Genomic DNA, 22,770 nt, shown 5'->3' with positions numbered 1-22,770 from the left:
TTTTTTTTTTTTTTGCTGCGGATTGAACCCGGGGCTTTTGCGCTGAGCTCCGTCCTCAGCCCTTTTTTATTTTTTATTTTGAGACAGCGTCTTGTTAAATCACTAACGCTGCGCAGGCTGAGCTCGAACTTGCGGTCCTCCTGCCTGAATCTTGCAGTGCTGGAAGTACAAGCGTGCGGCCGGCAGCCCGTTTTTAACTACAGCTGCAGACGCGAAGAGAGGGCACCCGGGTGTGGGAGAGCGGACGTGACCGTCCGGACCCCTGGTCAGCAGTTACGGGAAGGAACGGGGTCTGGGCTAACAGCCCCGTCGGGGAGCCCCCCGGAGCCGAGCGTCCCGCGCTCCACCGTGCACGGTGGCCGCCCTCGCCCACCCTCCTCTGGGCGCACCCGGCGGTGCTGCGCTGGGCACGCAGCGAATCTCACTCGGGGCTCAGACTCTAAAGGCACCCGGAAAAGAGTCCCTGGAGAGGGCAGGGACGCGACCGGAGACGCCCCGCAGGAGCCCTCCCCTAGCACTCTCGGGTCTGGGCTGACAGAGCGGGCGGGCAGGGTCGTCCCTGCGGGGTCAGGGTACTGCGCTGTGATTTGCGGCGGGTCAGCAGCTGTCGGAGCCCCCCGTGCCGAAGTGGGGGCAACTTCCCTGCTTTTCTGATGCCAACCCTCAACCCCGGGCAAAGTTGAATCAGGGTTAGCGCGAGGCCAAGTCCCCAGGCCCCTGCCGTCCAGGCCCACCGTGAAGGTGTCCAAGCGACCAAGCGTCCTCTCAGAGGCCGGGAGCCCGGACAAGGCTGACGGGCTGAGGGTACGCAGGGACCGGCCCTTGAATAAAGACACTGAACACTCACTCTTCGTGGAACTGATGTCATCAGGACAAGGAGGCCGGGGCTGGGGACCACAGCCGGGCCCTGAGCATGCGAGGAAGTGTCCACACCGAGCCGCGCCCGGCCCAAATGCCCCTCACCCAAGGTCTCCACAGCACTCGGGCTTCTCCGAGGTGAAGCCACAAGCGGCGGGCAGGTCTTAATGCCAAGAAAAAGAAAGAAAGGGAAGGAAAGGAACCCAAAGACAGAAAAAGCAAACTTTCTCTGATGGCTACGATGGAACCAGCGTGAGGACCAACAGATTTCACACTTCACATAACCTAGAATCGATCACTTTCAGATGAACGTTGTGATCTGCCATTGCAGCTCGGTGGTAAAGCTCTTGCCTGACACACACGTGCCCGAGGTTCAAGCCCCAACACTGCAAAAGTAGGTAGTTCTTTTAGAAACGAAAGAAAAGGAGGCCCAAGAGCAAGAACCTGAGTGTCTGTACAAAATGTGTTGTTGCAAGCCAGGCGTGATGGCACACACCTGTAATCCCAGCTTTCTGGGAGGCTGAGGCAGGAGGAAGCTTGGCGAGTTTGAGCCCAGCCTGGGCAAATCACTGAGGTATCGAGATCCTGTTTCAAAATAGAAAATGAAAAAAGGGCTGGGGGTATAGCTCGGTGTCAAGGCAGTTCAATACCCAGTACACACACACACACACACACACACACACACACACACACACACACAAAGCCTTGTTTTAGAGAGAGGTCCCAGGCAGGGGTAAGGGACCAAGCTGTGACATTTATATATACCAGAACCAATACCTGTAGCATTCGGATTTTAACACTTTTTCATTTTTTAAATTGACAAAACGTTATGTGTTGTGTGAGGTAACACAACTCACTAGGCTGAGCCAGTCCACACTGCGTATGCTGTACCTCCGGGCATCGTGTTGAGCCCTGGGCATCTGAATCCCACACCAACGGGCTGGATTTGGGACTGAGGGAGACAGAACGGGAAATGCATCCGCCAGGCTCTCGCCGGAGGGCCGGCCAGGCTGGCTGGTCGGCACCAGGCAGGGATGGAGGGGGCACCGAGGTTTCGCCTGCCTCGATCCTGTTACCCCGGATAGCGGGGGAGGGAGCCGCTCGGGCCCTTGCGGGGACGGCCAGCAGGTGCCGCGAGGGAGGTGGAATTCTGCACACTACAGCGGAAGAGGGCCACTTCCGGGAGGGCTGGGGGCCAGGGAAGACGACTGGGTTTTCTTCACTTGAGGGCCGAAATGGTTGAAAACGGTAACTGTTCGCTGCTCAGACCTCATCCGCATACTCACGTCCTCCTGACGCTTCCCCCGCCCGGGCGGCAGGGAGCCACGGCCTTAGGAGCGCGGTGGTTCTCCCAGAGAAGGTGCCCAGGAGCGGCCCCACGCCAGCCCTCTGCTCTAAATGACTGTCCCGGGCACTGGAGCTGGGGCCGTGTGGGTGAGCGACGAGATCACCCGGCCAGTACGGGAACCCCAGGCCCCGGCCCGCCAGTCCCATGGCGCCTGCCGTTTCGGCTGTGCAACGCAGGCGGGACAGGGCGGTGGCTCCCGCCCGTGGGGAACCTGCCTCTTCAGGGTGCTGGTCGAGGAGGGGTGCCGGCCCCAGGCGGGGGCGTGGGCACAGCCCGCCTTGGCCATCGCTCTCAACACTGGCCAGCAGAGGGCGCAGGCAGCGGGAGCCGATCGGCCCCAAGGACGCCGAGAGCAAGAGAGGGGGGCCGCCCGGAGAGCGACGCTGGGGACACAGGCGCCGGCCGGCGAGGCGCAGCCAGCCGCAGAGGCCTCGGCCCCGCCGCATCCCGAGAGGCTTCTGTCACAAAGGCCACCAGCTCTCGGGCAGTCAGGACCCTCGGGCCTTGGCCGGAGCCCGGCAGAAACCAGAGCGCGCCGTGGCCCGCATCCTCCCCCGGCAGAGCCCGGGGACCTCCGGGCACGGGACCGGGAGAGCTGGCGGGGCAGGAAGCCCGCAGCCTGCGGCCTCAGGGCGGGGACACACGCGTCCTCGAAGGGACGCCAGCTCATGGCGACAGCACGCTCGTCCACAGAAGAGAAGACAATAAGCAAGCGCACACGGAATCCTGCCACCCTCCCGGGCCCGCAGTGTCTGGCGCCGCCGCTCCCTCCCCTGAGCTTTGCTTCTGCTCTCTGGAAGTGCGTGCCACGCGCCCCCGGCTCCCGTCGCAGTCGGCACGGCAGTCTTTCCCTGGAGACGCGCTGCCCCGGCAGGGCCAGCAGGGGGCGTCCTGCCCGGTCCTGTCGCCCGGGGCGGTGCCGTCCCAGGGCCCCTTGGCGGGCCGTCAGAGCTTGTGGGCGAGCAGGGTGGTCAGCTTGACCTTGCCGTCCATGGAGGCGGTGAGGCAGGTCCCGCAGTCCATGGCGGTGCTCCAGTCCACGGTGACCACGGGCGCCCGGTGGCCGCCCAGGCTGAGGCAGCTCTCCAGGACCTTCTCGTCACCGCCCAGCTGCAAGAGGCCAGGAGAGAGGGTGCAGCGTCAGCAGGCAGCGCCCATGCGCACACCGCGCTGGCCCACTGCCTCGGGCCTGGGCCCCCTCCCTGGCCAGGGCAGACGGCAGGCCCAGCGCACCCGTGCAGTCTGTCTGACTTCCTGGACTGGATGCGCGCCCACCTCCCTGACCACAGTAGCACATGGCGCAGCCCTGAGACGCTCCCTCCAGGCCACTGTCTCTGCCATGCAAACGTCGCCCCGGGCCAGGACCTCCTCCTGCACCAGTGGCTGCTCTCCTACAGCGCCCCTTGTTCGAGCCGCCATCTGCTCATGCATCCGCTGAGCTGTTTAAGATCTGCTTCCCGCCTTGGGGATGCAGACACGCAGCACGGGGCCTGACTCGGTCCCACCAGCACCGCCACCTAGCGATCAGGCTGGCCCTGTCACCAGCCTCCGGCGGGCGCGAGCAGGCCAGCCTCCCCCACAAGCTGCTCCACACACACTCTGCCCGTCCTCCGTGCTGTGCCTCGGCTTGAGAGTGAGCCCCGAGAGACACTTTGAGCGACCCTGGCACACGCCACAGTGCCAAGTCCAGTGCCTGGCCCATGAGTGCTGCCCGAAACGTGCTGAGCAGGAAGGCCCCGGGACCTATGGACTGAGCACCAGCACCACCACAGCTGAGACTTGAACTCACTCCACACCAGGCATGTGCATGTTGGCTAACACCTATCTTCGGCATTCGCCCACTGCGTAACACTAGTAAAATGTATAATTTCATACCATTATGTAGATTTAAAAAGCACATGACATAGAGCACCCCTGAGTTGAAAATTTAAACATGTAAACCAGGGAACAAAACCATGTGGACAGCTCCTACCATCGTTCGACAAGAGACCCCCTTACGTGTCTGTCTCAAACAGAGCCTGCAACACACCTGGCCCACGGACACCTCATGAAGTAATAAATCTAGACCAGGCCAGAACTAAAATAAACTACCCAGCACATGCTGGTGAGGGGCACACTCCCCACCGTAACTGTTCTCAGCTCTTCACTCCTTCATGGCTTCTAGAACGGGAATTGTTTCCAAGAACAGGGATAAGACAGAACCTTGGCAAAGACCGCAAATGGACAACCAGAAGAGGGGGCCTGGCATCCTTCCCCTCCTTACCCTTCCAACAGGAAGTGACAGGCAGCTTGCATTAGGAGGCCTGCCCGCTGTCTGTGCCCTGTCAAAGGGTCGGGCAGGGTGGCACAGGCCCAGGCCCCTGGGGAGGGGCCCCGCCCTGACTCCACTCACAGTTACCTTGTAGATGACGCCCCCCGTGGCAGAGCACGTCAGCATGTAGTTGCCCTCCGAGTCGAAAGCGAAGAGCCGGCCCCTGGGAACCTGCACTTGCTTGTAGCCGCTGTAACCGGACAGCACAAAGGGACCCGTGGCATCCGAGGGGAGGCTGTGCTCAGACACCTTCTGGCCGCTCTTGTGGATGTTCCACTGGATGAACTGCAGACACAAGGCACTAAGGAGCGCGACCTCAGCGGGGGCCAGCGGGGGCCAGTGGGGGCCAGCAGGGAGGACACGCCGGCCAGGAGGACGCCGGGCGCCCAGGGCAAGGCTGGATGCAACTGCCTCCCTCTGCCACAGCCCACAGCCCGAATGGGCCTTGCGAGCTCCAGAGGCAGAACGGGCTGAATAAGGGCTGAGGGAGACAGTGCCAGGCCACCCCAAGTCCCATCTCTTGCCAACATAATGCTTTTTGGAAGAAAATCTACAAAACTGGTCAGCAAGCTCATTTCAAAGTCCAGCTCTCTGCTCCCCGTCTGGTCCGAGCCTGGACAGAAGCCGGGCAGCAGCCGCCCTTGCCCGGCTCCTGGGCCCCAAGCGGGGCAGGGCCAAGTGTGTGTTATTAATTAGTATGAGAGCTCTGACTGAGGGCAGATTCCAAACCCACTTCGGCCCCTCAGGAGCACAACCATGGCACACTTCAGACTGTCCTGTGTGTCATTCCTCAGCTTGCCCTACAACCAAACTACCTGGCATGACCACCTCTTGGTTGGGAACCCCACCCACACAAAGCAGCAGCTAAGCTTTCACTTAAAAGTCCCTTCCTACAGTTTTCAAATGAGGAACTGAAGCCAAGCACAGTGGTGTACCCCTAGCACCCCATCTACTCAGGAAGCTGAGACAGGAAGATCGTTTGAGCTCAGGAGTTGGAGGCCAGCCTGAGCAACACATGTAAGGCTCAAAAGAAACCTGACCTTGAAATTAACTGTTTTCAACAGAGAATGCAGGTAGTTACCATAAAAATATGCCCTAACTGGAAAGTAAGCCCTAGCATGATTTTTTTCTAATATAAGCCCTATTCCAAAAAATAAGCACCAGTTGAGATCATCAGCCAGATGGACACACTTAGTATGTCTGCTGCTATACACGACGGATATATTGAATTATAAAATAATATTTACAAAATTAATATAATACTGGCATTAATACTTTAAATAATATAAATTACAATGAAATATTTGTAAATAGCTAAGCGGGCGCCTTAGGATGAGAGGACGCCTTTGTAAACAGATGAACTCATGACTTGGGACCGATCAGAGCCAGCCGCAAGGCCCGGTAACAGAGGACGTGGCTGTGTCTAATAGGAATCTTCATGATTCCGTACGTGGCGTGTTGTTAACGGTGCACTGCGCGCAGGCTACACGGACTTGTTTAAGGACAGCTCTGTTGCTGGACATGAGACGGGGGCTACTGGGTCTCCCGGGAGTGGAGTCACAAGAAATCCAGGCTGGAATTTGGGGCTGGGAAGGTTATGACGATGTTCCAGAAGAGGATGGCACTACTGTATCTGAATAAATGCAGATTTTTGTAAATGAATAAATGTAGATTACGGTACACAAGAGAAATAAGACAGCCCCTGAAAATAAGCCCCACTGCGCCATTTAGAGCAAGTCGATGTAAGAGCGGATCTTACTTTGGGGGAAACACAGCCGCATGAAGCCCCAGAAGTATAGGGAGGCGCAGGCGACAGGCAACAGGTGAGTGTCTCCCCAACGCAGCTGCAGCTGTGACCCTGCTCCCCACCTCGGCCTTCCAAGGAGGGGCTCTGCGAGGGCATTTCCTCCTCCTTGCCAGAGTAGGGCCTCCTTTCTATTTCTTCAGACTCGGCTAAGGCCTGTGCCTCTTCGAGGCCACCCCCAGCCCCTCGGCACACCGCGCACCCACGGTGCTCACAAAGGCACACAATTACCAAGCTCACCACAGTGTACCTTGGCCCCAAATAAGCCCCTATGGGGCTGGCACTTTCGATCTCTAGTTTTCCAGGCCGACTGTCTTGGCTTGGTCTCACTTTCAGGAAAGAGGGCAGTAGGCCACACGGCAGGTCTACCGCCAGCCCGCCACAGCGTCCCGCCCAGCTCTCCCACTAGATCCGCCACACCTACCTTGCCGTCCTCGCCGATGCTGTACACGGCGTTCTCATCGCAGCTGAAGTCCACAGAGTAGACCTCCCCGCAGTGGGCCCGCCAGCTCATGGCGCACTCGTGCTGCTGCATGTCTGAGGCGGAGACGCCACTAAGATCGTGCCCTGGCACCTCAGGGCCACCGCCCGCTGCTCAGCCCGCCCACCCACCCACCAGTGCCTGCCAGGCCGGGCTGCCTGCAGCTGCAGAAGCGGCATCTTTCACTGGTCAAAGCAAGGCTCGGAATCCCTGGGGGAGCTGGAGCTCATCCGGGGAGCCCGTGAGAGCAGGGCACGGGGCCCTTCCTCCAAGGCCTCCTTCAGTCCCCCAAGGCACCCTGGGGAGCCGTCACAGATCCCTCATCCCATCTTAGATCCTGGGGCTGCTTCCCTGGGGACAGACAGCGAGCCCCCCACGGGCAGTGAGCGAATGGCCTTGCTCTGTGTGTCCTCCTGCTTCCCACGCAGCGACAAGGACTCAGACGAACAGCCCAGGACCCAAGGACTGCTGGGCTCACCCCTCTCCCCTGCCCACTGGAGCTGACAGTGCGCATGTCAGTTACACTGGGTGCTCTCAAAATGGGCCAGAGTGAGGCTCAGCACTTGTGTGTGAAACCGGGGTCTCCCAAAGCTGGTCAGCCCAGGGAGGGGCTGGGGTCCTACCGAACAGCCGGATGACGCCGTCAGCTGCCCCCGTGACCAGCAGGTTCCCGTTGTGATTGAAGGCTGTGCAGTTGATAGCAATGGGCTCTGGGTCCACAGAGAACTGGAGCTATTAAAGCCGAACACAGGCAAGGTGAGCAGACCCGGCACCCGCTGGCTCTTCTGCCCCTCCCTCCTCCCACGACTTGCTTCCGGGAAAATGGGCCTGAGCGTTTGTAGAAGTGCTGCACGTGTGAGCCACTGTGCTCGTCTGAGAGGCAGCGTCGCTGTGCCTAGACGTTCTGGTCTCCGTGCTGCCCCAGTTAGCAATGGAGTAACCCGTATCTCAGCAGCCATGCTTTCCCCAGGTGCATTCCAAGCTAAGTTTTACTGAGAAGTCATCGCACTTCCTGGACTGCCTTTCTTGACAGGCGGCTCAGGCAGAGGACGAGCCAAGCACAGGTCCCCAGTTTGGGATGTGGACCCTTTTCCATCAAGTCCCCCCGCCACCACCACCACAGAAACACTTAGAATGACAGCAGCTAAGGAAACCACCTCATGGAACAGGCTACTAACTAATCTACTGATGAACAAAAAACCTCATTTCAAGCACTATAGGACCCCAGGAGCCTGAAGTTATTCTCCTAAGCCTAGTAAAAGTGCAAAATTAATGTGATGCAATATTATTTAAACACACATAGCCAATACTGAGTTATCAAATGCAGGAATCCTCTAAGGCCAAAACTGAGGGGAAAGCAAGACTTCTGAGGACTATGGATCCCCAAAGACGGCTTTCACTATGATGTACTCATGAAATACAGAAGACCCTATTTTCATTCTGACAACTGCTATGACTTGGATCTAGATGTCCTCCCAAAGCCTCATGTGCTCACAGGTGGGGCTTTTCAGAGGTGGCTGGATATAGGATCCATGTATGTAGATTGAGGGTGTGACCTACTGGGACCTAGGATATGTGGCACTGGATTAGTCCACTTGGGTTTATCACACTTCTGGGTATGGATAATGGGAAGCCTCAGCCTGGGTGTGGGTGGCACCACCCAAAAGTGGGTAGCCTGGGTGGGACAGAAGGGAAAGGGAGGCTTGCTGCTTCCTGTCTGCCAAGCCACTCTGCCTCGGAGCCAGCCAACTGTGGACTGAAAGCTCTACGAACTGTGAGCTGAAATAAACCTTTTCTGCTTTAACAGGTGGGTGTCCGGTACTGTGGCTCAGCAATGAAAAAGTCACTAAGGCACACCCATGAAGCTCAGAAGCCCACAGCCCCAAGTGTAAGATTTGTTCAAGGTCAAGTAATAAATCTCCACATATGGCTCGGACTCCCAGAAGCTACAACCTCAGTGCAAGAATGAACTAAAAATAAACCTACTGTGCAGACAGGGATGAAAATCCAGAGCCTCTGCAAATCCCTAACCACAAACTGCCCGTGACGTGGGTTTCGAGCCCCAGTTCTCAATCCCTATGTAGCCTGAGAAGCCTCAAACAGTATTTTAAAGTTCTCAGGTGCCGGGCACAAGGCAATGCAGATCTCTTCCAGAGAAACGCACCTCCACCCGACCTCCAAATGTTCTCAAGCATAAAGTGCCCAGAAACGTGAGCCCATAATCAAAATTCACAGGACCCAGGAGAATAAGGCAGGGGTGAGTACCCATCACAGCGCAGGGAGCAGAACCAGGCTCGCAGAGACTTCAGGTACTGGAATTACCAGGCAGAAGAGAACATCAGTATATTTGACATATTCCAGAAAAGAAAAGGGGGAACTGGAAATACGGGTAAAATGGAAGCATACAAGGATGAAGGAGCAGGTGTGTAAAACTGAGAAAAACGCAGTAACTGAAATGAACATCCCGACCAGCCACATAAGGAGCACACACAGTGGAGGAGAGAACTGGAAACTGACCGAGCTGAGGAAGCAATAGGCGTGAAACAAAAAAAAGAGGAAGAAAACAGTTCAAATGTTATCTAACGGGAGTTCCAGAAGGCAGGAGATAACCACAGAGCTGTAACACTGGAAAAAAGGAGGACTAACTGAACAAAGATAAATCCTCTGCTTTAGAAAACCAGACAAATCCTGAGCAGGAGTTTAAAAAAAAAAGTAAAACTTAAAAGGCCAGAAATCCTCACCCAAACACACAGATAAGATCTTAAAAGCAGCCAGAGAGAGAGGACAACCAAGGCCATTCCACTGGGTATGAACCTCTCAGTTTCAGCAAAGTCAGCCAAAGATGAGATTGAGCCATGTAACAGTCTGGAAAAATACATACACTATGATTCCACTCATATAAATTTAGAAAGCATGCAAGACAAAAGCTATGTGTTTAGGGATATATATTTATTTGATAAACTAAATCCAGCGAGGTGAGGTGGCACATGCCTGTAATCCCAGCACTGGGGAGGCTGAGGCAGGAGGATCTTTGTGAGTTTGAGACCAGCCTGGGCTATAAAGTGAGCTCAAGTCCAGTCTGCACTACATAGTGAGACCCTGTCTCAAAAAGACAAAAAATAAATAAATAAATAAAATGGAAGGCCATAGCAAACCAGGTTCTCTCTGGAAGGAGTCAGACACTGGGAAGGGCACACATGAACACAAAAAGTATTGGTGAAATGTTCTACATTTATTTATTTATTTATTTACTTTTGTCTTTTTGAGACAGGGTCTCGCTATGCAGTTCAGGCTGGCCTTGAGCTCACTTTGTAGCCCAGGCGGGCCTCGAACTCGCAACAATCCTCCTGCCTCAGCCTCCCGAGTGCTAGGATTACAGGTGGGCACCACCACACCCAAATGTTCTACTTTTAAACCAGGCGCTCAACGCCAAGCACAGCGAATGGCACACACGTATAATTCCAGATACTAAAGGAGTTGATGCAGGAAGAGCCAAGCTTTAACCCAACCTGGGCAATTTAGCAAGAATCTGTCTCAAAAGAAAAAATAAAGACGTGGGACACAGCTCAGTAGTACAGGACCCACAGGTTGAACCCCTAGTTCTGAAAAAATAAACCTAGAATTCCTTTTACTGCTTTTCTATTCATTATACCATATACCTATAATTTCAACTTTTTAATGCATTCAAATTAAATGAATATTTTGAAAATCACAAGTAAACTTAAGGTGACAAATTGTGCTAAGAGACGTGGAGGAATATACCCAAATATCAGTAATGAAGAGACCGAGTTAAAGTGGTGGGGAAGAAGTGGGCAGAGGCCTCCAGGGCTCCTGCAGACGCCCTGCCAAGGGGCGCCAGACCCTGTCTCACAAATGATGAGCAGCAGTCAGACCGGACGCCCATTTCCGAGGCGGCAGTAGCGGCATCTGTTTACAGATTGGTCACGTGAGCAGCAGGCACGAACAGGTCTGGGAAGATGCCCAGGGCCTGCATGTGCGCATGTGTCAAGTGAGAAAAACCAGGACGGAGGGGCAGATGTGGCAGAGGGCAAAAGTCAACATGGCCCTGACAGGCTCCTGAGCCTGTGAGACGTCCCAGAGCCACAGAGCTGGTGAGTCTAGGATCCCAGGCAGAAGCAGGAAGATGCAGATTGCGTTATTAGGAACGCAGCCCACCTGGGAGGCAGGGCCGGAGTGCCCGGCAGCACTAGGAAACGGTGCATTCCACATAAGGAACACACCACTTCTGAAGGGTTTTAACAAGAAACGCCACTGCCCTCTCAACAGGTGCCCTTAAGGGCATTTCTTGCTCTAGGGATAACGACGACAGCTGCAGCACCTGCTACTATTTGGGGCACCAGCCAGCAGGGTCAGCTGTCACTGCGTGTGAACAAGCACCCGTTCTCATTACAGCTGGCTACTGCTGGAGCTCATGCAATTCTAAAGTACCGCAGTCAGAAGGGCTCTGCTAGGAAATAAGCCACATGGCGCTGTGGGAGGTGCTAGGTGACTTCTGCGGCCCTGGCACACCGCTGCTGCCTTCAGCTGCTCACAATCTGAACGGGGTGCGTTACTTTTCAACACTTAAAGCTTGGACATCGTCTGACAAATCAAAACCCGGAGGAGACCAAAGCAGAAAGGGGAAGAGACCCATCAGAACACTAAGGCGCAAGGGAGCACACCCTCCAGACAGAGCGCCAGCACGGGGAGCCCCGGGCAGGGCCCGTACCTGCTGCTTCATGGTTTTCGTGTCCCACAGCAGCAGCTTGCCGGGAACCTGGTTCATGCCCTTGCTGCCGATGTCCGGTGCCGAGGCGTCCACCTGCGAGGTGAGGCTTGGAGCTGCGGCCGAGCAGACGAAAGAGGCCCCGCTGGGGCTGCACGCGAGAGACAAGATTCTGCAACACACGTGGGCCGTGGTCAGACGGTGGCCTGCTCAGAGCGGGCGCGCAGGCCTGGCTCCACAGAGCACCTGCAGCGCAGCGGCCTCAACCGCGGCAGGCAGGGCGTCAGCTCACCTGGGCATGTCATCATGGATGTTGATCTCGCAGAGATTCTTCTTGGCTTCTGTGTCATAGAGACGCACTGTTCCCACACCACTGCCCAGTAAGAGCTAGAATGAGAAGCCACGGGCGTCAGTCAGGGAGGACTTCTGCAGTGGGCCAGGCCCATCCCTCTGAGATGCCAGGCTGGGCCATCTGCAGGGCCAGCCCCTCCTGCACCAATCCAGGCAGACGGGAAATCTGGGCACAACAGACCACACTTAAAACTTAGAGAAAGGCTGGGCCTCGTAGCATACCCCCCTAATCCTAGCACTCAGGAGGCTGAGGCAGGAGGATCACTGTGAGTGTGAGACCAGCCTGGGCTACACCATGAGTCCAAGGAAAGTGTAAATTACATAGCAAGACCCTGTCTCAAAAAAAAAAAAAAAAATTACAGAAAGACACCAAGCCAACCTGAGAACAAAGCAAAACCACAGGCGCTGGGCTGCACTTGGGTGTGGCTGAGTGCTGCTCAAGGGCTCTCATGGTAGAGACTTAGTCTGCAGTGTGGTCACGGAAGAGTAGGTGGGATTTAAGAGACGGCAGGTGACCAGGTCACTGGGCTCCATCTTCAGCAGAGATTAATGCAGAGCCAGTACCCACTCTCTCACTCCCTCTCTCAAACCTGTTGCCTAAATCCATCTCTGCCTTCCAGTCTTGCCCCAGGATCTCTCTCTCCAGCACACACTCCTCCCCTGCCATTACCAATGCCATGTTGTGTTGCTGCCAAGGAAGCCCTCACCAGAGCCGGACAGATGCTGCCATTATACTCTTGAACTTCTATAACTGTGGGCTAGATAAACCTCTTTTCTTTATAAAGTTACCAGCCTCAGGCATTTCATTATAGCAACAGAAAACAGACTGATGCAGCACCTAAGGAATGGGAAAGATGTGCTACCTCAGAAACATGTGAAAATATGCCAGCTGGTTACATGAGACCCTCCACACTTCCCTCTTCTCTTCTGACTGTAAACGCCAGCTATTCAAATCCAGATTCCTGCTCACTCCTGGCACTGGCCAGGGCTGATCACAGGGCCTGGGTAACTGACCATTTGCCTTTTCAGGGAACACTTCCAGCTCTGTAAAGGCCTCCAGGAAAACACAAAAAGATCGTCCCTGGCCCCAGGAACTTGTGATTTATATGGTGGAAAGCTTCAAAGATGATTGATAAGTATCACCAGAAGCAGCCCAGTCTGACGGTATCTTTTCCTCAGAAATATTAGCTAGGCCAGGCGTGGCGGCACACGACTGTAATCCCAACACTTAGGAGATTGAGGCAGGAGGACTGCTGCAAGTTTGAGGCCAGCCTGAGCTACAAAGAGAGTTCAAGGCCAGCTTGAATTATATAACAAGACCCTGTCTCAAAAAGACAAAAATAAAATAAAACAAAATAAAGAAATACTAGCTAAATGTTGACCTCAGCATCCACTTGACAAATGGATGCTGATACAGGGCAGGCCCTAAGATGCTAGTCCCATGAGGATAAATCATACAGTTGTCAAAATTATAGGGAGCCAGGGCCTGGGATATAGCTCAGTGGCATGGCACCTGCCTGGCAAGCCTGAAGTTCTGAGTTCAATTCCTGGTACAAAGAAAAAAAAAATCATAAATTTAGCTGGGCGTGGTGGTACACGCCTGTAATCCCAGCACTCAGGAGGCTGAAGCAGGAGGATCCTTGCGAGTTCGAGACCAGCCTGGGCCACAAAGTGAGCTCAAGGCCAGCCTGAACTGCAGAGTGAGACCCTGTCTCAAAAAAAGACAAAAAAAACAAAAACAAAAACAAAAAGGCAAACAAACAAACAAAAAAAGTAGTGAGCTAGTGTTTGCTTCTTGGGCTACACAGTAGAATCCCTGATAAATGGAACAGAAGAAAAAACAAGAAATCAATTTTACCTCCTTAACTATTTCAAATATTAAAGTCCAGGGAAAAGAAGAACACTGCTATCCCCGGGAACCATCATACCCATGGAAATCACAAACTGAAGCGTCCCCTCTCATCCACGTAGGCCGCTACCACTGAGGCACAGACAGGAGGGGTCTCAGCGGCAGGAGCACACTAAAAGTGGTGAGCAACAGGGAAGCGCAGGAGAGGACAGGAAGCCAGGCAGGCCCTCGGGGCAGAAGGTCCCCTCATTTCACTTCTTGTTAATACAGTAACCTCACCACCACCGCAAACAGGAGCCTGCTAGGCCAGTCTAGGGCACGTGGTCCCTGAATCACAGGGATGAAGAAGAGGGTGAAGGTTCAGCCTCAGCTCAGTTCATGAAGAGCCCCGGAGTCCCCAGAGCAAAGCGTCACTCACCAGCCTGTCCCGCTTGGTAGCCCATTCCAGCGAGAGCAGCGGTGACTTGGAAATAGAGGACGCTTTGGTCTGCATGATGGGGTTGAAGGACCACACTTTGATGACCCCATCTACATCGAGGCTGGCGACTCTCCTCCCTGAGCAATCCACTCTGCACAAGAGAGAAAAAGAGGTGTGGGCACCCGGCCTCACGCTCTCCAGCTAACGCTGAGATGACCATTTGTCCAACTTTCCAACTGTACTTGGCAGTCATCCCAAAAGGCTCACACGCAAAGGGTGAGTGCAAGCGAGGGGTTCCCATTCACTCAAAAGCTCCTTAAGCACCAGGGCTTTGCCCATAAAGCAATTTAAAACTGAAGACTATTGGAGGTTAAAACAATCGGCAGCTTGGTCCTAAAACTCAGTGAAACACAGCAAGAGCCTGAGGCTGACCACAGCACGGCAGCCGCCACCAGCCACCAGATAGCGGGGGCCAGCCCTCCTCTGACGGAGGACCGCGGTCTTTCCGAGACCACTCCCACCTCCCACCACCCGCCCCACACTCCTGCCCACACCCTCACACGCTCGTCTCTCCGGCTGCGAGCCCCGGCTGGCCCACCTGCAGTGCATAATGGATGAGTGGTGCTCCCCGTACTCCTCCTGCCCCAGCACAATGAAGGGCTGCTCCGCGCGGCCTCCTGCTCCCTCGGGCCCGGCGGTGGGCACCCGTGTCAGGGGCTCCACCGGCTCCACATGGAGATCCAGGGAGGGCTCAGCTTCTGGGCCACTCACTTCCGGCTTCTTCTCTGCACCCTGTGGCCAGCAAAGCAGCGACACATCAGCTGGGAGGAGGGCCCCACACACGGAGGACCATGAAGACACTGGTGGTCACAGCCCAGAGCACGGCTTGGGCTGTGAGGCCCACACTCAGCTCATCCCGGGAGAGTGGGGACACCAACTCCCGGGGCAGCTGCTGCCTGGAGACACTGCTCCCACCTGTCAGGCCACACCCGGCTGTGACAGGACTGGCCCAAGGCAGTGGACATGTTTAGTGAGAGCCTCCTGGGCACCAGTGCTGGGCTAAGTGTTTTACAGATTTGCTCAGCTCACCTTCCCAAATCCACAAGAGATGCTATTATTTGCCCCATTTACCACTGTCACAGGGTGGCAGAGGACAGAGCTCGAGGCGGAGCCAGGTTCGTAGTGTCGCCCTGGCCCACACAGCACACCCCACCCTGACTAGCACCTCTTCCGGGGAAGTGGGGATGGGGCCTGAGGAGCTGAGGCAAATGACCAGGCGCAGGGAGAGCCCAAGGTGCCAACCCCACAGCTACTGTGCGTTCACAGACAAACACCAGGCTCAGGAGAAGGGGCCAGCCTGTCCCGGTATTCCTCAAGTGGCCCTCAGGGTGGCAGGTGGATCAGTTCAAGAACAGAATGAGTTGAGATCTGAACGTTTGGGATCTACTACCACCAAAATGGAACTGCTTGCTGTCAAAAATGCCATTAAAATAGGCAAGAAGCCCCCAAAGAAGGTAAGTGATCAAGAAAGTGAACCAGCACAGCCACCAGCTTAGTCTGCCATCTGGGTATAGGCAGGACCGGAAGCAGCTTGTGCGGCCAGGAGGTGCAGACCTGACCTACTTTCCCAGGAGGAGAACCCCAGCCCAGGTGCGGCTGCAGGAGTCTGGGCCGCAGCTCTCAGCACAGCCATCCGCAAACAGGGAAAAGGGTCCTGCAGGCAGGGACCAAATCACACGAAAGGGACGCACTCTCAGGGCCCACGGTGTGCACCACGCGTGGCTAGCCTGGGAGGGACCAGCAGGCCAGGCCCAGCCAGCCCACTGCAGCCCCCTTAGAGCCTTCCCACAGCCTGGCGTTCTCAGGCCCTGCCTGAAAAAATGCTGCCAGAGAAAAGCCAGGCAGAATACCACCCAAACCACCAACGTGCATGAGTAAAGAGCAAGCAGGCAAGACCACACCTGCACAGCAGCGGAACTCGGGGGAGCTACGGGGCACCCCGTACCTGGGAGGAGGTGGTGGTGAACAGCTCCTTTCGCTCCTTGCCGTGGTCCTGCAGGCGCCGCTGCCGCTGCTGAGCCCAGCTTGACTCCCCAGGGCTTGATCCACCGAGGAGGCTCTTCCCATCCTTGGCCCCGGCTGTCAGGTCCTTTCCCTTGCCGGCCTAGGGACAAGAAGCAGGCTGTGAAGTCCGCTCCTGGTTGCCCAGGCAGTGACAATGGCCCAGGGGAAAGCAATGCAGGGAGTGGCTCCTCCCCAGCAACTCCTGGCTGGCCTGGGCAGGGAGCTCAAGTGCAGGTGGAAGTACTGTCAGTCTGCACCCCCTCCTGCCTGTCCTCACCCTCAGCTTACCCTCTGGACACAGGCTGATAGCCTCCTCCATTTAATGGGAGCAATCTGGAAGGGCGAGGAGCCCAGCACTTACTCGGCAATGACCAAGGCAGGCCAGGTCCCTGCTCTGTGTTACATACATTTACCCACTACTGTGTGTTTGTGCAATACAAAGAAACACACGTGTAATAAGACTCCCTGTGTGAAGGGAAAGGGAACATAATGCATCTCTTTCTGGGCCAACTATAGGACTACAACTAATGTTAACAAATACTAAAGTATTTGAAAATGACTACTAGACAACATTTTTAACGGCATTGTTGGAAACCCAAGAATTTTTCAGTAAGATAAACAGGACAGGAAAGAAACTGGATTTTCTGGCTCATTTTCATACCAAAAACAATAAGGTCCACCAAACCTACAGCAACAGAGAATGAACTCAGTAATGTCCACCCCAACGCAAGTCTTCTGTTCCCTTCTCTAGAGTGGCAGGCAGTCAAGATGACGGAAGACAGAGCTGCTGGGGCAACCAAGGCACCCCTCACAGGGTCCTGCAATGCGGTCCATGCTGCCAATCCCACACACAAACCCACACACTCCTCATATACCCCCAACCCAGAGAACAAGCAGAGCCTGAAGAGAGAGAGGGGGAGGGAGGGAGCGAGGGAGAGAGAGAGAGAAGGAAGGAAGGAAGGAAGGAAGGAAGGAAGGAAGGAAGGAAGGAAGGAAGGAAGGAAGGAAGGAGGGACAAATTGAGTGTCCCCTGTCCCTTGTCCAAGATACTTGGAACCAGAAGTATTTCAGGTTTTTTTGGATTTGGGGACTTTTGTGCTATCTTGCGGGTATCTGAGATATCTTGGGATAAGACCAAAAGCTAAATTAAAAACTCACTTATATTTCATATATTCTTTACATACAATGTAATTTTACACATACCTATAATAATTTTTTTTCACAGCATGGAATTTATCACTTGTGAGGTCATGTTGGTGCTTAAAGTTTCAGATTTTGGAGCACTTTAGATTTCAGATGTTCAAATTACATGTACCAATCAGGATAAGCACATATCTCAGGAGTATTTTGTTGACAATTTCATTTAGCGGAAAGTAAAGGAAGTGGTGGGGGGGGTCTACCACACTGAGCTTTTTGTGGATTTACAGAAAAGCTGATTGGCTATGGTCATGTGACTGAAAGTCTGGTTGGGGGGCGTGATCCCTTTAGGATGTACTAAGAAAAGAGAACCTGGCGCAATCAGACCCATGGCAAAACTTTTACGAAAAAGTCTCAGAATACTCAGAGAAAAGAAAAGGTTTTGGGGTTTGTCGTTTTGTTTTTTGAGGTACTGGGGATTAAACCTTCACACTCAGCTAATTCCCAGCCCTCTCCCTTTTTTATTTGGACAGAGGATCTCCCTTAATTGCTAAATTGCCCAGGTTGGGCTCAAACTTGTGATCCTCCTGTCTCAGCTGCCTACAGTATTAGGATTACAGGTGTGGACCCCCACTGAAAAGAAAAAAAATTTAAAGGGAATTAGTGCATGCGTGCGGGATAATAGGCTCTGAAGCATGAAACACTGGCCATTTTCTGCCCCAAGAAAAACAAAACATTTAAAGGAATGAGTGATAAGTTCAACTCATAAGGAGTAATGCAAGCCTATAAGAAAGTTCTAGACCAGCTAAAGCACAGGAGCAGGTGCCCTGACAAGAATAATCTAAAGACGATGATAAGGACTGTGTGGAGCCAGAAGGGCAAGGAAAGGAAGCGCCCTTTATCAGTGAGATTCCACAGCGCTGAACGAGCATTTCACTTCTGTGCTTCTTCTGCTCCCTTGGATACAAACAGAAAAGAAAGGCATATGCTGGCCTAGTCACAAAGAAAGCAAAAATGCTAAGCCTAGCTGATCACCCGCAGCACGTTTGCATGCCAAACATTAGAACCCTGTGTCCTGGGAGGGCAAGAGCCTCTGAGAGGTAAGTGTCCACCCGTAAGGGGAGCTTCCGGGAGATGCAGGGAGGAGGAGGCCTGTTTGTTGGAGCGCTGTCAGGGCAAGGCGGGGGAGGTGGGCTCTGCCAGGCACCACCCCTTCAGAGGATGCTCTGGAGCCTGAGAACAGCCACATCCACCACATTTTTTGCCTGCTATGTGAATGTTCTCTGTGCACAACACGGGTGGGCATCCTGCCTCAGAGACCAAAAGCAGGAACTTCGACCAAGGCAGACAAGCACTTTGAGGCCCACTTCTTTCCTCACTCCCTACATCTGATAAATGTGTCCTTTCCACTCCGGTACTCAATTCAACTACTAACTCAGTTAAGAGTGCTCAATTCAACTGGCCCTAGGGGATGGTATGGACAGGTTTCCAGTTTTCTAGCTAGAACAAAAGCCACTTGTAACCCTTCCCCAGCTACAGCAGAAAACCCAACACAAAGAAATGTGAAGACAGTGCTTCCCTTATAAATCAGGGTGGTAAGGACATTGTCCAGTACATCATCCGGCAGGGCTAGACAGCGAGTATTTTTTAAAATGAAAATATAAATGGATTTTTTTACAGTGGGAACAGGGTGAGACAGCATCTCATTTAGGTAGTTCAGGTTGGCCTTGAACTATGGAGCCCAGGCTAGCCTCAGATTCCTGGTGATCCTCCTGCCTCAGCCTGCCAAGTGCTAGGATTACAGGAGTGTACCACCATGCCTGGCTACAGAGGGTCAGTCACAAAAATCAGGACAATAAATTAAGAATTGCTTTTACAACACCAGGACAGTTTATAGCTAGTGAGCCAGAGACCCAAGTATGACCTCTTACATCCTGCTGAAAGAGAAGAGAGCTTCCTCCACTGTAACTGATGTAGTCCCTGCAGAAGGGTATGCACCAATGAAAGACAACCACGCATTAAAAGCTGATGAACACAGCTGCCCATAATCACTTTAATGAGGAGGTTAAGGTAAATTTGTGTCTAGCTACAAAAACGCACAACTTAAATAAATGTTTACTGCGACGTAACCAGTAGTTGAAGGTTTTAAGGGTAAACTTTATAAAAACCTTACCCACTGGCGTTATTTAACTTAATATCCCAGTGGCTTAAGTTATATTCATCACAATCTTCCTGGCTCCTACAGTTCAGAAGATGTTGTAACCGGTTTCATCACGTGACCTTCTCCCTCTGGAGACTGATCTAAGCTGACACTCATTCACCTCTGGTGGCCTGGGTAGATCAGAAGCAATTTCACAGCCTCACCAACCTTGCCAGGCAGCCTTCCAACTGGGGCAGGAAATTAGTTCCAGTAATCTGGTCCCACCGGAGGCAAAACAAAGCCACTCGGATGGCAGGGCTCAAATGCAGACCTGCAGATAGAAAGACTGGGCAAGGGCGCCCGTTTCCCCGGGCTACCCAGCTCCATGGGAACAGCCCCAGGATGGCTCTTGTTCCTACTGATGTCTCAATAGCTGGGGAGTAATCTGATAATAAGGGTTAGAAGTGCAGAAGTTTGCGGATGCTTTACTTTCTTTACATTACAGCCAATTAAAAGTTATCTGTGTAATAAGGTAATTCCCACCTGCTGCCCCATAGCTCACCAAGTGGGTGTGAGAGGTGCAGAAATATAGCTAGGGGCAGGTGAGGAGCTCAGCGCAGTCCTGCTACCGAGTCCTCCCTGACTACCGCTGTTGGAGATCCCAGCAGAGCTTGGGAACTAGGGTTTTGCAGCTACTTCCTTTCTTTTATTTGCCTACAGATTCACACTGAAAGCATGAAGCATGTATGTTGCCACCTATTTTGTAAGAACAATGCCACGAACACTCCAGTAACAGTGATAACAGTAGCAGGCAAAATGCTGATGTGAGTGAAAATTTACAAAGCTCTATATAAATAATATTTAAGATAGGAAGGTCCAACCGTTTCTGTATTGCTAACTTAATAATAAAATACAGTTTATATTTTGTATGTTTATTATTCTTTAACAGCAAAGAAGAAAGAAGGGCTCTGGTGTAGTAGTGGAGAGGAAAAAAAAGACTGAAGCCGGGAGTGGTGGCGCACGACTGTAATCCCAGCACTTGTGAGGCTGAGGCAGGAGGACTGCTGTGAGTTTGAGGCCAGTCTGAACTGCATAGCAAGACCCTGTCTCAAAAAGACAAAAAAAAGGACCAAATGCTTAATATGCACTGACAAAGCAATATAGAGGCCAGTCTCACGTCATACTGAGTTCGAAGGAGTATAATGTCAAAATCACAAGACGTGATCCCATCACATATCTGGCAGTGGTGAGAAAGAGTCTAAAATTGTACACTCAAATTTGTGCATCAGTTGTAATATAAGGATTGAAATGTTAGACTGTGCCCCAGAGGAGAGGGCCCAGGACAGTGAGAGGTCTAGAAAGAATGCTGTAGGAGTCAACATCTGCCGAGAGGGACGAGCAGAGAGCTTAGCACGGAAAGATGGGAAGCATTATTTCACGCAAGAGGCCTTATTCCATGGAGCTGCAGAGGGAAAAGCTAAGATTGGCGAGTAAAAGTTACAAACAGATTTCTGCTAATGACTTTTTAACAAGCGCATTTTCCACTGTAACAAGAAGGTTGTTCTACATCACAGGAACCAATCAACCGGAGAAGGAAGGTGAGCGAGGTGAACTTGAAGCCTCCTTCCAACTCTGAAATTCTGCCATTTTCTTTCCTTTTTTTTTTTTTTTATATGTGTCTGCCATTTCCTTGAACCTCAAATCTATTAGCTATTTTTGGAGTTTAAACATCAACGCTTAGTCTAAATAATCCACCATCAATAAAAAAACAAGTGACATGACCAATGGGTCTTTCAGACTGCAGATTTCTGTGGTCTCCATTCAAACTCAAAATTGTGCTCTGTTAACATAACCCATAGTGACCCAATCTCTCTTTGATTATATTTCAGGGGCAAAGTAAGAAATACTTTGCCACAAGTTACACACTTTTACCCTCATCTCCTGGCTGTAAACTGCATGAAAACTTCCACAGCATTTCAATCTCACCATGTATTTTTATAAAAGAGAAATAATAACATGTGACATGCAGTTCCTGAAACAGAAAGAGTGTGACCGCAGGCTTAACCTCAAAGAAGCTGTGTCTGCGTCTGCCTCCATTTTAATTAGTGAAGTTGGACTCCACAGTCCCAAGCTTATTTCAAGGGACTCAATACTCTTAGCTCCAGCTACCAAAATAAAACGCTGATCGTGAGAAATATCTGGAAAGCAAACAGCAAAACTTATTTGGCAATATTCCAAATAGCACAAATTCTATTTGCAAAGATTTTCAGAAGAACACTTATGGCCAGGCCTGGTGGCTCTTGTCTGTAATCCCAGCACTTGGGAGGCTGAAGCAAGAGGATCGAAGCGAGTGTAAGGCCAGCTTGGGCTACATAGTGAGTTCAAGACCAGCCTGAACTGCACAGTGAGACCCTGTCTCGAGAAACCAACCACCCCACGCCAGCAAAAAAAAAAAACACTGTGGAAATAACCACTATTGATTTTTAGCTGCTTCCACCCTCAGGGAAGGTGAGATGATAGTCCGCTTGCACAGATGGTGCTTGACGTCTAAAGAACTCACTCAGGAATCCAAGTTAGCCAGGACCTTCAGGAACACAATGCCTACTAAATTTACTGAGTGCTTACTGTCTGCCAAGCCCTGCAGATACCCAAGGCTCTTCTTCCACCGACCCAACTACTGCCCTCCTAAGGAGCCAACACTATTGTTAGCCCACGCAAAGTGGGGTGAGTGTTAGCAATTTGAGTACTAATGATACACAAGGAGCCAGAGCTGAATGTAAATCATGTTGCTTGACTTCAGAGCCCAGGCTGTCTTGTCCACGGTCCTGCTCAGGGTCTCCAACCCAACCATTCTGAATCAGAAGTTGCCCCAAACTGCTACACCACTTGCAACTCCAGCCAAGGGCAGCAGAGAAGGAAGGAATGAACTATGACCACTTATTTTATCAGTGCTTAGCAAAATGACACCGGAAGAGCAGAGTCCCCACCCATGCAACAAAGTCTAACTCTGAGTCTACTACACTTTCACTCTGGCAGGCAGGCAGGCATGTCTGAAAGCAATGAGTTCTGTTAGAAATACCAGTGAGTGGGTTCTTGGCTGTTTGCACATCAGCTAGTGTCAAAGAACTTCTCTTGCAATATGCTAGAAAGGTGAAAAATCCAGAAAATGCTTTGCAAAATCAGCAACCACCACCCTGTACATAAAATACAGGCATTCAGAGGTAACTCTTAATTTACTCTTTAGCCAGACAGCAGTTTAACGCAAATTAAATTGAAATGCCAG

At 52.6% G+C, this 22,770-nt stretch overlaps 1 protein-coding gene across 2 annotated transcripts in view; it reads right to left on the bottom strand.

The window, feature by feature from the left end:
- Window positions 1-1,592: 1,592 nt before the first annotated feature.
- Wdr91 (WD repeat domain 91) overlaps window positions 1,593-22,770 on the bottom strand; it is a 28,295-nt gene continuing 7,117 nt past the window's right edge. The window contains exons 7-15 of one of the 2 annotated variants that reach the window (XM_005405487.2): window positions 16,152-16,310; window positions 14,745-14,938; window positions 14,147-14,297; window positions 11,821-11,915; window positions 11,532-11,700; window positions 7,426-7,534; window positions 6,746-6,858; window positions 4,605-4,802; window positions 1,593-3,316 (exon numbers count right to left, since the gene is read on the bottom strand). In XM_005405487.2, the coding sequence (XP_005405544.1) occupies window positions 3,152-3,316; window positions 4,605-4,802; window positions 6,746-6,858; window positions 7,426-7,534; window positions 11,532-11,700; window positions 11,821-11,915; window positions 14,147-14,297; window positions 14,745-14,938; window positions 16,152-16,310 (1,353 nt within the window). In that variant the 3' untranslated portion in view covers window positions 1,593-3,151. Of the gene's footprint in view, window positions 3,317-4,604; window positions 4,803-5,687; window positions 6,151-6,745; window positions 6,859-7,425; window positions 7,535-11,531; window positions 11,701-11,820; window positions 11,916-14,146; window positions 14,298-14,744; window positions 14,939-16,151; window positions 16,311-22,770 lie in introns of those variants that run through there. The other variant, XM_005405488.1, reaches the window with a different exon arrangement.

The sequence above is a fragment of the Chinchilla lanigera genome, unplaced genomic scaffold (assembly GCF_000276665.1).
Source record: "Chinchilla lanigera isolate Chin_1 unplaced genomic scaffold, ChiLan1.0 scaffold00093, whole genome shotgun sequence".
Taxonomy (NCBI): Eukaryota; Metazoa; Chordata; class Mammalia; order Rodentia; family Chinchillidae; genus Chinchilla; species Chinchilla lanigera.
The sequence above is the reverse complement of the archived record's forward strand: the minus strand, read 5'-3'. Positions and strand labels throughout refer to the sequence as shown.